General features: G+C 58.6%; 2 protein-coding genes across 2 annotated transcripts; both read left to right on the forward strand.

Annotated features, from left to right (window-relative positions):
- Positions 1 to 1,965: 1,965 nt before the first annotated feature.
- On the forward strand, positions 1,966 to 4,922 carry DPM2 (dolichyl-phosphate mannosyltransferase subunit 2, regulatory). Its single transcript, XM_054584867.1, has 4 exons — positions 1,966 to 2,012; positions 2,241 to 2,330; positions 3,115 to 3,217; positions 4,239 to 4,922. The coding sequence occupies exons 1-4, from the start codon at positions 2,010 to 2,012 to the stop codon at positions 4,295 to 4,297; spliced, it is 255 nt and encodes an 84-aa protein (XP_054440842.1). The 5' UTR covers positions 1,966 to 2,009; the 3' UTR covers positions 4,298 to 4,922.
- A 2,787-nt stretch (positions 4,923 to 7,709) lies between these two features.
- Positions 7,710 to 13,179, forward strand: PIP5KL1 (phosphatidylinositol-4-phosphate 5-kinase like 1). The gene is made up of 10 exons (XM_054584868.1): positions 7,710 to 7,774; positions 8,617 to 8,820; positions 10,022 to 10,072; positions 10,262 to 10,416; positions 10,669 to 10,793; positions 11,295 to 11,329; positions 11,421 to 11,476; positions 12,228 to 12,340; positions 12,646 to 12,796; positions 12,912 to 13,179. Exons 1-10 carry the CDS (start codon positions 7,745 to 7,747, stop codon positions 13,177 to 13,179), a joined length of 1,188 nt encoding a protein of 395 aa, XP_054440843.1. The 5' UTR covers positions 7,710 to 7,744.
- The last annotated feature ends 533 nt before the right edge of the window (positions 13,180 to 13,712 follow it).

Consider the following 13,712-nt stretch of genomic DNA (forward strand, 5'->3'; position numbering starts at 1 on the left):
TGAAGTCACAATGATTATGACCCTTACACCAGATTACACCAGAGTCTTGGGGAGGAAACGGGCCTGGGAGTGTGCTTTCTTGCCAGTCTCAGACCTAGTAAGCAGCCACTCTGACCTCAGAGGCCAAGTTCTAGCTGCTCTACAGACCTCCCCAGCAGTCAGGTGGTCCCTAACCGATACGGCTGAAGACAGAAGGCTACCTATACCTCAGTTTTCTCAGCAGCAAATGAGGTTGTAGATCAAATGAGAAAGTGGGTATACAGCTTGACCTAGGGAGGTGCTGAGCATGTTCCTAATCTCTAAATCTCCAGGCCTGGGCCTCTTGCTGCCTGCCCCTGTCTAAAGTTACAAAGGAGTCTGCACCCAGGTCTGAGAAACGCCAGTCACCCTGGACCTTTTATGAGTGCAGAAGTGGCAGGAAACCTCAGTGGCTTTGGACAGGCCAGAAGGGAGCAGACTACCAGGCCTCGTCCCTGCCACAGTGCCACCTTATCCCCACCCTTTTCAGGGCTCAGACATCGCCCCTGTAAACCGTGGGAGCTGATTCTCAGTCCCCTTTTTTCAGCGCACTTCTGGAGAAGGGAAAGTGGGTTCTCAGCTGAGCCCAAAGTCTGTCCTGAGACAGGGAGTGAATTGGGCTACAGAGCAAAATGGGTTGCTTCTTTGGAACACAGTAATGCTAAGGGAAAAATCAGAGTACAATGGTAGGAAAGAAAAAGGATTGCTCCTATGAGCTCTGGGAGGGCAATCTCCGTTGTTGGAGATGGGCTCAGACAACCCAAGGTGACATGCTGCCAGAAAGAGTGTCCATGTTCAGACCTGATCACCTGCCCCTCCACCGCCACCCCAGTGCTGTACATTCTATCATTCCAAGATCCAAAAAGCCACCGAATCTTAAAGCCGGTTGGTTGATTCACAGCTCCTTCTTCGTGCAAGGCTCCATTCTCGGCACTGGGGATACACAGCAGTGACCACTGACCCTATCCTCAGGGAGCTCACAGTCACGTGGGCCAAATCAAGTCAATCAGCTCATTAAAATGCGATGACAAGCGTCATCATGGGGACTTTTGGGCCTGTGGAGCACAGAGGAGGGAACGCACTGCTGTCCTGTGAAGTTGACTTCGCCGGGATGTGCCGCATTCCAGGGAACCCCGACGAGTGAGGCGCAGCCAGCCCCCGAGCTGTGGGAAGACCGGGCTCCAAACTGCAGGACTGAGGCCCAGCCTCCCCTTGCTCTCAGAGGAAAGCGCCTCCAAGCCGGGGGAGGGGCCTGCAGACGTGGCCAGTCCAGAGACCCGCGTGGGTTGCTAACTGAGCTACCGCGACACACAAGACCTCAGAGGCAGACGGTGAGGGGGTGGGGGGTCACCCTGGCCTCATCACTACAGTGTAGAGAGTAGAGTTGATGGTAAGGGGGCGACCCCCCACCCCGACAGCCCATTGAGACCCTTCCCATCCCTGCGGACTCGGACCAGGCCCTCCTCCCACTCTGAACCCAGTGGTGAACTTTCTCTGCATCCTCCGCTCAATAGACAAGTTAGGGCCTCGGAACCAGGACGTAGGGTCCTAGGTGCTGGTGTTGGCTTCACCAAAGACTCGAATCGCGATCTCCCGCAAGTCATCGCCCTTCTCTGCGCCTCATTTTCCCCATCTGACAAATGAGACTTCTGGGCCCCCGCCCCACTCCGCTCTGGCCTTGGGACTTGGGAATATTTAGAAATAGGCTTTTCTTCTGGGGCGATATCGACTAAGTCCACGAGTACCAGCCAGTCTGGATTCTCAACTCTGTCCCATTACCTAAGAAGATTCGGGAACAACTTCTCCCACAATGCTCTTTAGAAACTACATTTCCCGACACGCAAAAGGGGGGGAGGCGGTGCCTGTCTCGGACACCGAGGCCCGAGCCCGCATAAGAACTACGACTCCCGGCGTGCCACGCCGACGAAAGCCAGAGGAGCCCGGATCCGGAACCGGATGTAGCTTGGTGCTCCGCGGCGGAGCGCGGGGAAATGGTGAGCGTAGGGAGGAATGCTGGGGTTGGGGTCCCGGGTCTGTTTAGGATCCGAGGTTTGGGCGCTCGGACCGGGGATTGGTCTCCTGCCAGCCCATTGTAGGGATGAACACGCCGAGACCTGGCACTCTGCCAGCTAATCAGGCTGCTATGCGCCGCTCCCCCCCGCCCCCATTGGTACACCTAAACGGAGAATCACTTGGTCCATTGAGTCCTCCCTTTTCTCCAGGCCACGGGGACAGACCAGGTGGTGGGACTCGGCCTCGTCGCCATTAGCCTGATCATCTTCACCTACTACACCACCTGGGTGATTCTCTTGGTATGTGCTCTTATCTCGCCCTCTCTCATCTCCATTCTTAGATCTAGCAACCGACCCCTAACGTTATTTAAGCAGTTCCTGTATGACAGGAGCTGTGCTAGGTGCTTTACCACAATATCTCATGAAGTCTCCAGAACAGCACTATGGGGAAGATGCTAGTACTGCCCCCATTTTATAGCTGAGGAAGCTGAGGCTCAGGGAGGAAGGTTGGGCCCAAGTCATATCCTTAACTGCTACACTGTAGAGCCCGCTTCCTGATTTGCCCTGCCTCTGATGGGAGTCCTAGTCCTGGTTATTCTGCGGGCTTGGCCAGGACAGGGGCCAGAGGATTTGGTGAGGGCCTTTGGGATTTGGAGTGGGGGTGGTTGTTGGTTCCTGCTGAAGAAGTGCAGCGTGTTTAGAAGGCAAAGTCCTGCAGAACCTGGTAGCCTTTGGAGAAAAATGTTAGTAAAGAAGAGACTGGAGCCCAGCTTGGGGATCACTCCAGGCTTCCTCATGTACCCTCTTGCCCCGTTCGGCTGTGAGCGCCTTACGGCAGGTTCTTTATCTTCTGTACGCTGCCAGGCCCCCAGCGCCACCGACTTAGGGCGAGCGCCCTGTGAATAACTAAGTGAAGGAAGGAAACGAACCAAGGCACACAAAATGCCATCATCTTAAAGAAAAGCAAATACTGTCCCAGTGGTTTGAGTGGGGTCAGCCCCTGAGATGGAGGAGGTGGAAGGTAGGGTTTGGGGGCGCTGAGCCAGGCCAGGAGTGCTCACCAGAACTCTGCCCTCGATGCCAGCCATTCATCGACAGCCAGCATGTCATCCACAAGTACTTCCTGCCCCGAGCTTATGCCGTTGCCATCCCACTAGTTGCTGGCCTCCTGCTGCTCCTGTTTGTGGGTAAGTCACCATGCCCCTGGGCAGGGTGCCTGGATGGGCCCCATGACCTTCTCCCACCCCTGAACATGTGGCTGGGTTTTGGCACTTGCTGGACTTTGTCTGAGGCTCCTTGCCCTCAATGCACCCTAGGGGTTTTCCTGTTGATCCTTCAGGGGGCTACAGTCAGTCTTCCGGAGGCCTGGGGCTCACTGGGCTGTCATGGGGTGTCTCCCTTTGTCCTGCGCCCTCCCCGACCACCGTCATTGCTCCGCTCATACCTCAGTCACCTCTCACCCCCTTGTCACTCTGGCTCAGGATTCCTGTACCTCTCTTGTCTCCCATGGTTTAGTGTGTGAGCGTCCTAGGACTGTGTCTCTATCATTATTGTGTTCTCAGCTCCTACACAGGCTGTGGCACTAAGTTGGTGCTCAAGAAAGTGGTTTGGGCCCTGGCTAGTGGGGCTCAGTTGGTTGGAGCATCGTCCCATAACCGAAGGGTTGTGGGCTCGATTCCCGGTCAAGGCACATACCTAGGTTGTGGGTTTGGTCTGCCTTCTGGGTGTATGGGAGGCAAGCAATCAGTGCTGTTCTCCGGCATCGGTGTTTCTCCCCTTTGCTCTCTCCGTCTCTCTCTAAAAGCAATGAAAAATATATCCTCAGGTGAGGATTATAAATAAATAAAATGGATTGAATTAGCCAACAATCAGATGGTGGAGTGGGGGGTGCTGGATGTTGAGTGGGCAGGGGGTGGGTCGGTAGGTGGATGGGGCGCTCCTGGTGAGTTTGATAGTTGGGGGGATCTTGTATCCTGTAGAATCTGAAACACTACGGGCAACAAATTGCCTGTGGTCGGCACTCAGTGGTGTTTGCTGAATGAATGTGGGTGGGTGTATGGCTTGGTGGATGACTAGGGAGATGACCGGGTGGCCTGGAGGTGGCTGGGGAGGTGCTCGGCCACGTGTGTGGGCTGCTGGGCCATGCTGTGCCCTACTCTGGCCTCCCAGCCCTGATCTGACCTGGCCTTTTTGGTGTGCATATTCCAGGAGTGTTCATCACCTACGTGATGCTGAAGAACCAGAAGGTGACCAAGAAGGCTCAGTGAGGGCCACGCGGGAATGAGGCACCGGCCGACCCCTTCTCTGCCTCCCCTCCAGGGCACACCGAGGGCGGGGCCCTCAGGACCTGTCCGCACACTGCAGCCCCCGAGCATCGCTGCCCTGCAGATGCCCCCGGGGGAGCAGCCTTTCAGGACTCACTCCTGACTGACCAGAGCCCCCACTCCTCTCCTGCTCCCCCTTCCAGAGCCAGGAGGGGGTACCTGGAAGTCTCCCTCTCGCCCCTTCTGGGTCAGGGTCTGAAAGATGCTGGTCCCCGCTACCTCACCTTCAGACCCCCCCATCACTTTTTCTTCTGGGTTCTGCCCTCTTCCCTCAGTTTCCCTCCTGTCACTTGCTGATGTTGGGATTGGCAGGTTCTGAGACATCACGCGGCTTCCCCCCATGTCCTTTTCCTCCATGAAGATGGCTCTCTCGGGTCTGGCGTGGCCACCGGGCTTCTGGACCTGGAAAGCCCAGGGACGGGGGAGGGGGGTGGGACTGACAGGCCTCGGGACCAGCACCAGGGCACATTACTACGGTCACAGCGGGCCCCCCGACCCGCTTCTCACGGAGGCCCAGCCCCTCGGCCCTAGCGCTGGCCTACTGGGGAGAGCTGGACAATAAACGTTGATGGTGCGTTTGTCTCTGTGCCATCCCTGACCAGGGGCGCTGGGCTTTGGGGGCTGGAGAGGGGCCGGCAGCTGGTCGCTGCATTGGTCTTGGGTCAGGAGACCGTGGTGTGGGCAGCGAAGTGCCTCAGGTGCCTCCCGGTCATCCCTGTGCCGGACACAAGATACAACCGGAACTGGGACAGCTGTGGTTCCGACCCAGGGCAGCGCACAGCTGGGGAGTCAGGGCAACCTGCCGGACCCCACGGCAACCTTCACCACGCCTCCCGTGACAGCCCAGCCAGCGCGCACTCCTGTTTTGGGGGTCCTCAGGCCTGTCTCCTGAAAGCCCAAGCCTGTTGCCCACCTGTTGTCCCAGCAGCCCACCTTAGTGCAGCTCTGAGCATGGGGGGCCACTACTGAGCAAGAGGAGGGCTGGTGTCGCTGTGTTCAGGTTGACTGATCTGCCACAGACCTGGCCCCAGCCCCGCATCTGTCCCTGCGAGCCCCTCTGGGCAGCGAGCTGTCCTGTTCACAGTGCCTAATGGAAGCATCTTATCGTGCCTTGGATGTCGCCTCCCTCCAGTTAGCGGAGGTGTTCTCAGAACGGGCCAACGCAGACACACCCGCCCTGCCCTCACCTGTCCCGCCCTCTGCCAGTCCCCTGCGCGCAGCTGCTCCCCTGGGCTCTGGGTCCTGTCCTTTCCCACTGCTGCAGCAGGCGCCCCCTGCCCCTGATGATCCCGCTCTCCTGGGAGGAGCCTCTGCCTCTCAACAAGGTTTTCCCAGCGTTTCCTAACGGCCCAGGCTCCCGCCTCAGGGACCTTTTGTCAAGCCAGTAATTCCCTCCAGGCCTCTGTCCTCCCGGTCCTAGCCAGACTTCCCGGAGGTCCTCCGCACCTGCTGCCTGCCACTGTGCCCTACGTCCCCGCAGGAGGGCTGCGCCCGCTCAGATGACTGGTGCCGTCTGGTTTTTAAATCCGAAGCGCGTTTCCTCCACTCCTGCGTGTGGCCTGTGACATCCCGGTTGGATGCACCCTCAGTTCTCAGTATCTGTGATGACTCATTCTCCCACTTTCTGTCTCATGTCCCTCTGCTCTGCCATGAGAGGGTGGGTTCCTCAGGACCGTCCCAGGGTTTCTCACCTCACTCTTCCTGAGCGACCTGGTCTGCGCCCAGGCTCGTCTCCAGCCTGGTGATCTGAGCCCCGATGTGTTGCACATGCACCCGCCACCCACCGAAAGTCTCCATCAAATGTCACGATGGCACCTCAAATTCATCCTGTCATGCCCTGAGTTCTCGGGACCCTCCCTCTCAAATCGGGCTCTCCCCTCGTGCCCTGCTCCCTCTTGTGACTGGCATCATGCTGTGTCCCTGACCCCAGGCAGCGCCTAGCAGATGTCACTGACCTTGACTTTCCTCTCCTGCCCCTACCCCGAGCCGAAGACCCCAAATCCCATTGGTTCTACCCCTTCCCCTCCCCTAGCCATTCTGGATGCAAAGCCACCATTCTCTGCCCTAAATCACCAAAGTCTTCCTCGTGCTCTCCCTCTGCCCACCCTGGTCCCCTCCAAATGGACTGAATGACAACCAGTGGCCTTTCAAAAACATCTGAGCATCTTTCCCATGCAATTATAATGCTCCCAGTCTCCCCCCGCTCCCTACCATGGTGCTTACAAGAACCTGCATGCTTGGCTGCTCACTTGCTCCTTCCTACTCATGCCGCCCACTGCCACGCCAGCCTTTCATTTCCTGGGACTCCCCGTGGCCCCTGGCACATCCTACGCCCCCTGCTTCCACATATACTTATCAACCATGGGTTCGCGCCAGGTGCTAAGCCAGGAAGCAAGCCTTGCGTGGTTTCTGCCCTCTTTGTGCCCCCTTCCTAGGAGGAGGTTTAATAAACAAACGAACAAGACAATCTCCAACAGTGTTCGGTGTGAGGAAGAGAAAGCAAGGTGAGGTGATCAAGAATGAGGAGGAGGAACACTTAAAGTCAACAAAGGTGACAAGAAGGAATAAGGAAATGGAAGTCAGAGGAAAAGGATTTCAAGGAGAGGGGACAGCACTTGCAACAGCCTCTAGGTGTGAAAGTTTCTGGTGGCTAAGGACTAGCGTGGAACCACTGTGGCTGTGTAGTGGATGTAGGGGGAGTAGTCTGGGATGCGGCCGGAGAGTGGGCAGAAGGTTCTGGGGCCATGGCGGAGGGGGGAGGGGTGCGGTGTTAGATTTTGTTCCAGTGCCGTGGGAATACCTACACTGAAGGCTTTAAGCAAGAGAGTGACATCATCCAATTTATGCTTTTTAAAGATCTCGCCAGCAGCTGTGTTCCTCCCTCTCATTCACCACTAAATCCCCGGAGCCTAGCACTGCTCCTGGCTCACAGTATGTGTTAAAATACATGTGTTGAATGAATGCATGCCCCACACTTCCTATGTGACCTGGAGGTAGTCACTTCTCTCTCTGGACCTCAGTTTCCTCACCTGAAACACGGTGGACGGGAATTTCACGCCAGAGTGTGTGGGCGGGACTGTATTTAGCCTCCCCACCTCCCCGAGCAGCCCCGAGACTGGAGTCCTCCACAAAGGGGGGTCTTTCCACCCAGGGACCACAGCCAACGCGCGACGCCCCCACCCCGCCCTGGTCCTTGGTCCGAAGGATGCTGCAGCTCCGGGGGCGGGACCCGCAGGCCACTGCCAGTGACTCCCGCTTGGATTGGGTGCAGCCGTGACCGGCACCGCATTATTGGTCGGTCCAGGAGCAGGGGCGGGGCCTGGCTCCTGCGGCGGGGCTGCCCGGCGGCGGGGGGATGCGGCCAGAGCCCGGGAAGCTGCTGCGGGGGCCATGGCCGCGCCGAGCCCGGGGCCCCGCGAGGTAGGTGCGGACCCGAGAGAGGACGGAAGAGGGACGGGTTTGGGAGCAGTAGCGGGGCCTCCCCTCCCTGTGCGGGGCGGACACACCCCCATCCGAGCTCAGGAGGGGTCCTGCACTGGGCGGGGACCAGGACACACCCCACGTGGAAACCTCAGGTATGAAGGGGAGCCTGGCAGGGACCCTCGAGAACTTCTTCAGTTTTTTCATGGGGGAAAATGGGAATGACCATAAAAGCTCCTCCTTCACAGGGCTGTTAGTAAGTCAAGCTCTCAGCCGGTGCTGGTCACATGGTGGGTGCCCACTCCTAATGGGTCAGCGGCTATGGTCTCTGCTTCTGCTGCTCTTCCGAGCTGGCCGGGAGGAACTCAGCCTAGATGAGTAGAGTATATGACTGAAGCACTAGCATCATGCACAGCTCCTCTCAAGGGCTCCTGCGCACAGAACTCACACTCAACAGTAACAGCAGTTAATATCTGCCACAACATGCTTAGCGTTCTCATTTTACAGATGAGAAAATAAGGCCCAGAACGTTAGATGTCTTACCTAAGGTCACACAGCTGGGGCGAGACTGTCAGTCTTGGGCCAGGTTTGGCTGCAGAACTGCATGCTCTGCCTAACGCTAATAATAACCACCACTCTATTTTGGGGGGCGGATCGCATGCCAGGGACTGTGTGGCCCCTCACAACAACCAGTGAGGTGGGTACCAGGATTGTCCATATTTTACAACTGAGGAAACTGAGGCAGAGGAAGGCTCAGAGTCGTGGAGATGGGACTCACAGCCCTGCCTTTCCCCTCTGTGATGCTGCCACGTGCTCATTGCTTCTGTGCCTTCCGCCACCAGGTCCTGGCCCTCTCCCCAGAGGCTGGACGCAAAGCAGCTACCTCAAGTTCCGGCCGCCGCGGCCTTCTCTGGCGCCTACGAGACAAACAGCTGCGCCTGGGCCTGTTCGAGATCAGCCCGGGGCATGAGCTGCACCGGCTGACGTGTATGATGCAGGCAGGGCTGTGGGCTGCCACCCAGGCCTCTATGGACCACCCGCCCAGGGTGAGTGGCCAGTCTGCTCTGCGCACCCAGGGCAAGACCAGGCTGACACCCTGTCTTGCTAACACTGTAGAGTGGGGGATCAGAAAGGGGAAGAAATCGGGGCTTGGTACAGGGAGCGAAGGATGTTCTGGGGTTGGAGAAGAGGCCTGGAAGCCAGAAAGTCCTGGACATGTTGGGGTGTGAGGAACCCCCCAACTCAGGTGGTTGCTGTGTGGCTCTCGATGGGCCTCTGCCTGTCTTTGGGCCTCAGTGTCCCCATCTGTGTAACGTATAGTAACTTGGAGGGGGATGGTATTCTACTCCTTGATCTCTGGGGCCCCCCAGCTCTGCCAGGGTATGTGATTGAGAAGGGACCGTACCCCTGCCCCGCCAGCATGACCCATCCTCCCAGGAGCTCAGGCCAGGGCCAGGCTGGCTCAGCAGAAAGGGCTGCCCGACCGCAAGCTCAGCAGCTGGACGGGCCCCGGGCGAGCACGTGTGTTGTTTGTGTGTGTGCACAGTGTGATCACATTCCACAGGTACAAGGACCTAGAGGGGCAGGGAGAGGGTAGGAGCCAGAGGGGGAGTCCTCTGTATCTCATCACCGGCTGGACATCACAGCCTGACCTCATTACTCATGCTGATAATCTCCCATGGATCCCCGATAGATATTGTGGCCTCAGGATCCTGCTGGTTCAAGCCCAGGGGCCAGCTGTCCAGCCTAATTCCCACTCCGTCCGTCCCTTCCTCACTTCAGCCACTCGGGCCCTCCTTCCCTTCCTGGTGGCCTCCGGTGCTGCTCTCACTGCACTGAGCACCCTCCCCCTCCACTCCACTACCCTTCAGCTTTCACCTTCCAGGTCACCTCCCGGGAGCCTCTGATCCTGCCCCTCCTAGGCTGACTCAGGCAGGTCCCTTGGCTTCACAGCCATCCCCTTTTACCGGGATGGCATCCAGCTTCACTTGGCCAATGTGCGTATCTGGGCGAATGTGCCAGGTGCTAGGGACCCAGCTCTGGAGGGGACATAACCGGGACCTGCCTCAGGTCACTCTCATCCTCCCTCCAGCTCTGGGACATCTGCAGTCCCCATCTGCCCACCTCGCGCACACCCAGGGCAGTCCCTGTTTGCTGGGGGAGTCAAATTGGGAGAAGGGGTGAGGCCAGGTGCTGAACACATGGGGAGTGGAGACTTGCTCTGAGTGCTTCGGCCCCTCCTTGCAGGGGCTGCCCACGGAGGAGGATTTCTCCGAGGTCCTGACCCAGGTTCACGAGGTAGGAAGCCTCAGACTCTGCATGGAGGGGGCGGATAGTCTTAGTCCTCTCTCCCCAGTGTCCCCTCTGGTGCAGGGCCTCAGGGCCTTCAGGAAGGGTGTGGTTCCCTTTGCCCCTCCCGCCCTAGGGCCAGCTGCACACACCTGGGCCCCAATGGACACACTTGGGACTGCTCTTCCTCCCCTGCAGGGCTTCGAGCTGGGCACCCTGGCTGGCCCGGCCTTCGCCTGGCTGCGCCACTCCCTAGGCCTGGCTGAGGAGGACTACCAGGCTGCCCTGGGGCCCGGCAGCCCCTATTTGCAGTTCCTGAGCACCTCCAAGAGCAAGGCCAGCTTCTTCCTGTCGTGAGCTGGCAGCAGGGGTGGGGAAGGGGTGGAGGTGGCGTCCTGGGGTGGAGGGTGGCTTTTGGGGAGAGAAATAGAATGGCCAGGTCAGGGAGGGTCCCAGCCAGGTAGAGGTCAGAGAAGAGACCGAGGGCAAGGGCCTGGCCCTGGGGAGACAGAGCCACCATGGTCAGAAGAGGTCAGGGAGCCTGGTGGGAGCCACTCCAACCGGGCCTAGGCAGTGACCTCTCCCTCCTGCTCCCCTTCCCCCAGCCACGACCAGCGCTTCTTCCTGAAGACCCTGAGGCGCAGGGAGGTGCGGGCGCTGCTCGCCCACCTGCCCCGCTACGTGCAGCACCTGCAGCGGCACCCGCACTCACTGCTGGCTCGGTTGCTGGGTACGGCCAGCCAGGGACCCGGGACTGCAGGGTGGTTGGGGGAGGGGAGATGCAGGGGTGGAGGGAAGGGGTGAAGAAGAGAGCGAGGAGGGGAGGGGGCCAGGGAATGGGGCGGCTCCAGGATGCGGGCGCACAGTACCTGCACCTAGCTGGGTGAAGGAGACGGGATGAGGTGGATCCAACTGCAGGCAGAGTTCGCTACTTGGCGGCCCTAGGTGGCAGTTTAGGGGGACCATGGGACTGATGGGCTGGGGCCAGAGGAGGCAGGGTTGGGATTGGACAATCCTTGGGGAGGGCATGTGGGCGGGGCCTCTTTGGGGCTGAGTTTAGAGCCAGTGGAGTCGAACACCCACCTTGAGGAAAGGGTCTGGTGCCACAGCTGGACGGGCAGGCTTGGGATGCTGCAGAACTCGGGGAGGCGCAGCCTGGAGCTGACTAGGACGATTTGGATCCCGGGTTGCAGAGTTGGGGCCCCTCACCCAGTGTCCTCTCCCTTTCCAGGAGTGCACAGTCTGCGGGTGGCCCGGGGCAAGAAGGTGGGTGAGGCCGAGGCGAGGGGGCCCGGGCCGGAGGGGGCAGCTGCAGGGTGGGATCCTGTCCTTCCTCACTCCCTACCCCTGTCCCCAGAAATACTTCATCATCATGCAGAGTGTCTTCTATCCAACTGGCCGCATCTCTGAGAGGTGAGTCAGCCTCGCAGGGCCTCGGTCCCCCTCGGAAGGTGCCACCAGAAGGACTCACACTCACTAGGTAGATGGTGAAACTGAGGCCCAAGGAGAAGGAACGTTCCCAGGATCCCCTGATGGGTCAGAGGCAGTGATACCCACGACCAGCATCTCTTGAGCACTCATTATGCATTGGACGCTGTGTTGGGACATTCGCTCTTCATAACCTTTATTCCTATAACAACTCTGAGGGGTTGGAGTTGTTATCATCCCCATTTTGTAGATGAGAAACAGAGGGAGGGCCACAGAGCTGCTATGTGAAGAGCAGGGATTCAAGCCCCGCCTTCAAGTGTCTCCCAGTCCTGACTCTGTCCTCATTATGGCTCCCTGTTAGTGTCCCCTCAGGGCCTCCTAGGGTTGGAGCCCTGTGCCTGGGACACCCCCAGGGATAACTAGGTGCCGAGAGTCAGGCACAGGCAGGGGTAAAGCCTGGACCGGGCTTCCAAAGGCCTGAGTTCAAGTCCCTGCCCTGCTCTTTACTTACTGTGCGGTCTTGGGCAAGTCAGATAAGCTCTCTGAGCCTTTCTCTTCATCTCTAGCATGGGGATAACAATAGAATGGGGTTGTGCTGAGGATGTGAACAGTTACCTAGTGGAAGCTTCTTTTCTTTTCCCCTCATTTCTTATTATTTACCTGTGCAAGTCCTTGTGTATCTCAAGTCTGTGTGAAGCTGAATTCGGTCACGTCCTCCCACTCCCCTCGCCTGCAGGTATGACATCAAGGGCTGCGAGGTGAGCCGATGGGTGGAGCCGGCCCCTGAGGGCAGCCCCATTGTCTTGGTGCTGAAGGACCTCAACTTTCAGGGCAAGACCATCAACCTGGGTGAGCCACGGGCAGTCACTGCCTGCTCTTTCCCCCATTCAGGCTGAAGTGAAGAGGGTGTCCTTGGCACTGCCCTCTGCCCATGTCATTAAGAACCAAGATTCTGGAGTCAGGTAGAGCAGAGTTCAAATCCTGGCTCCACAATTTGCTAGCTAGGTGACCAAGGCCAATTACAGATGAGTTTCCTCACCTGTGAAATGGGGCAGTAATGACACCTGCCCTCTTGGGGCAGATGCGTGTGGAGCCCTCAGCACCTTGCCTGGCACACGATGAGCGCTCAGGCAGGGGCGCTGATGCTTCAGCAGGGCCCCAGAGGAGCTGGCTGCTCCGGCAGATGGAACTGGATACCACCTTCCTCCGGGAGCTCAACGTGCTGGATTACAGCCTCCTGATGGCCTTCCAGCGCCTCCAGGAGGACGAGAGGGGCGAAGGCAGCCTCGTCTTCCGCACAGCCAGGTAGGCCCCGCCTAGGGTTAGGACCCCCAAGGGCAGCCTGGCCATGCTTACAGGGTCAATTGGCTGGGGCCCACTGCAGGAGGTGGCAGCTTCACCCCCCCCCATTGTCCCCCAGGTCTGTGCAAGGGGTGCAGAGCCCGGATGAGCCCGAGGCTCAGAACCGCCGGCTGCTGCCCGACACCCCCAACGCCCTTCACATCTTGGACGGCCCGGAGCAACGCTATTTCCTAGGTCTCGTGGACCTCGCCACCGTCTATGGGCTCCGCAAGCGGCTGGAGCACCTGTGGAAGATGCTGCGCTACCCCAACCGGACCTTCTCCACCGTCAGCCCGGCTCTCTACGCCCGTCGCCTCTGCCAGTGGGTGGAGGCACACACCGAGTGATCGGCGTCCGGCAGAGCTTTCCCTATCTGGACAATGGGTGCACGTTTGGAATGCGTGTTCCAGCCTGATCAGGGCACTGGGTCAGGCTTCCCTCGCCTGCTGTTCCTGCAGCTGGCCCCCAGAGGGCAGAATTCCCTAACTAATATGACACGACCTCATTAGAAGGCGAAGCTGTGCCTGGCATTGTGCCAGGGACTCCCCACATTAGCTCCTTTAATCTGCAAAAACAAACAAACAAACAAACAAAAAAACTATTATTCTCTTTTTACAGGCCACAAAATGGAGGCTCATGGGGTGAAGGGACTGAGCAAGCTTACTCAGCAATAAATGCTGGAACGAGGATTCAACTATGCCTTTTGGATTCAGGAGCCTATATTCTTACTCATCAGCTCCTACAGCCCTGTCCTTATGCCCTGGGAAAGGGGGGAGGCTGCTGGCTCCAGCCCAGGCCTTTTGTTGTCCAGATGGGGAAACTGAGGCCCAGAGACTTTAAAGGGGCTTATGCACAGGTAGGTGGCAAGGCCAGCCCGAGA

The sequence above is a fragment of the Pteronotus mesoamericanus genome, unplaced genomic scaffold (assembly GCF_021234165.1).
Source record: "Pteronotus mesoamericanus isolate MK-2021 breed Mesoamerican mustached bat unplaced genomic scaffold, CSHL_Meso_final contig_78, whole genome shotgun sequence".
NCBI classification, from domain to species: Eukaryota; Metazoa; Chordata; class Mammalia; order Chiroptera; family Mormoopidae; genus Pteronotus; species Pteronotus mesoamericanus.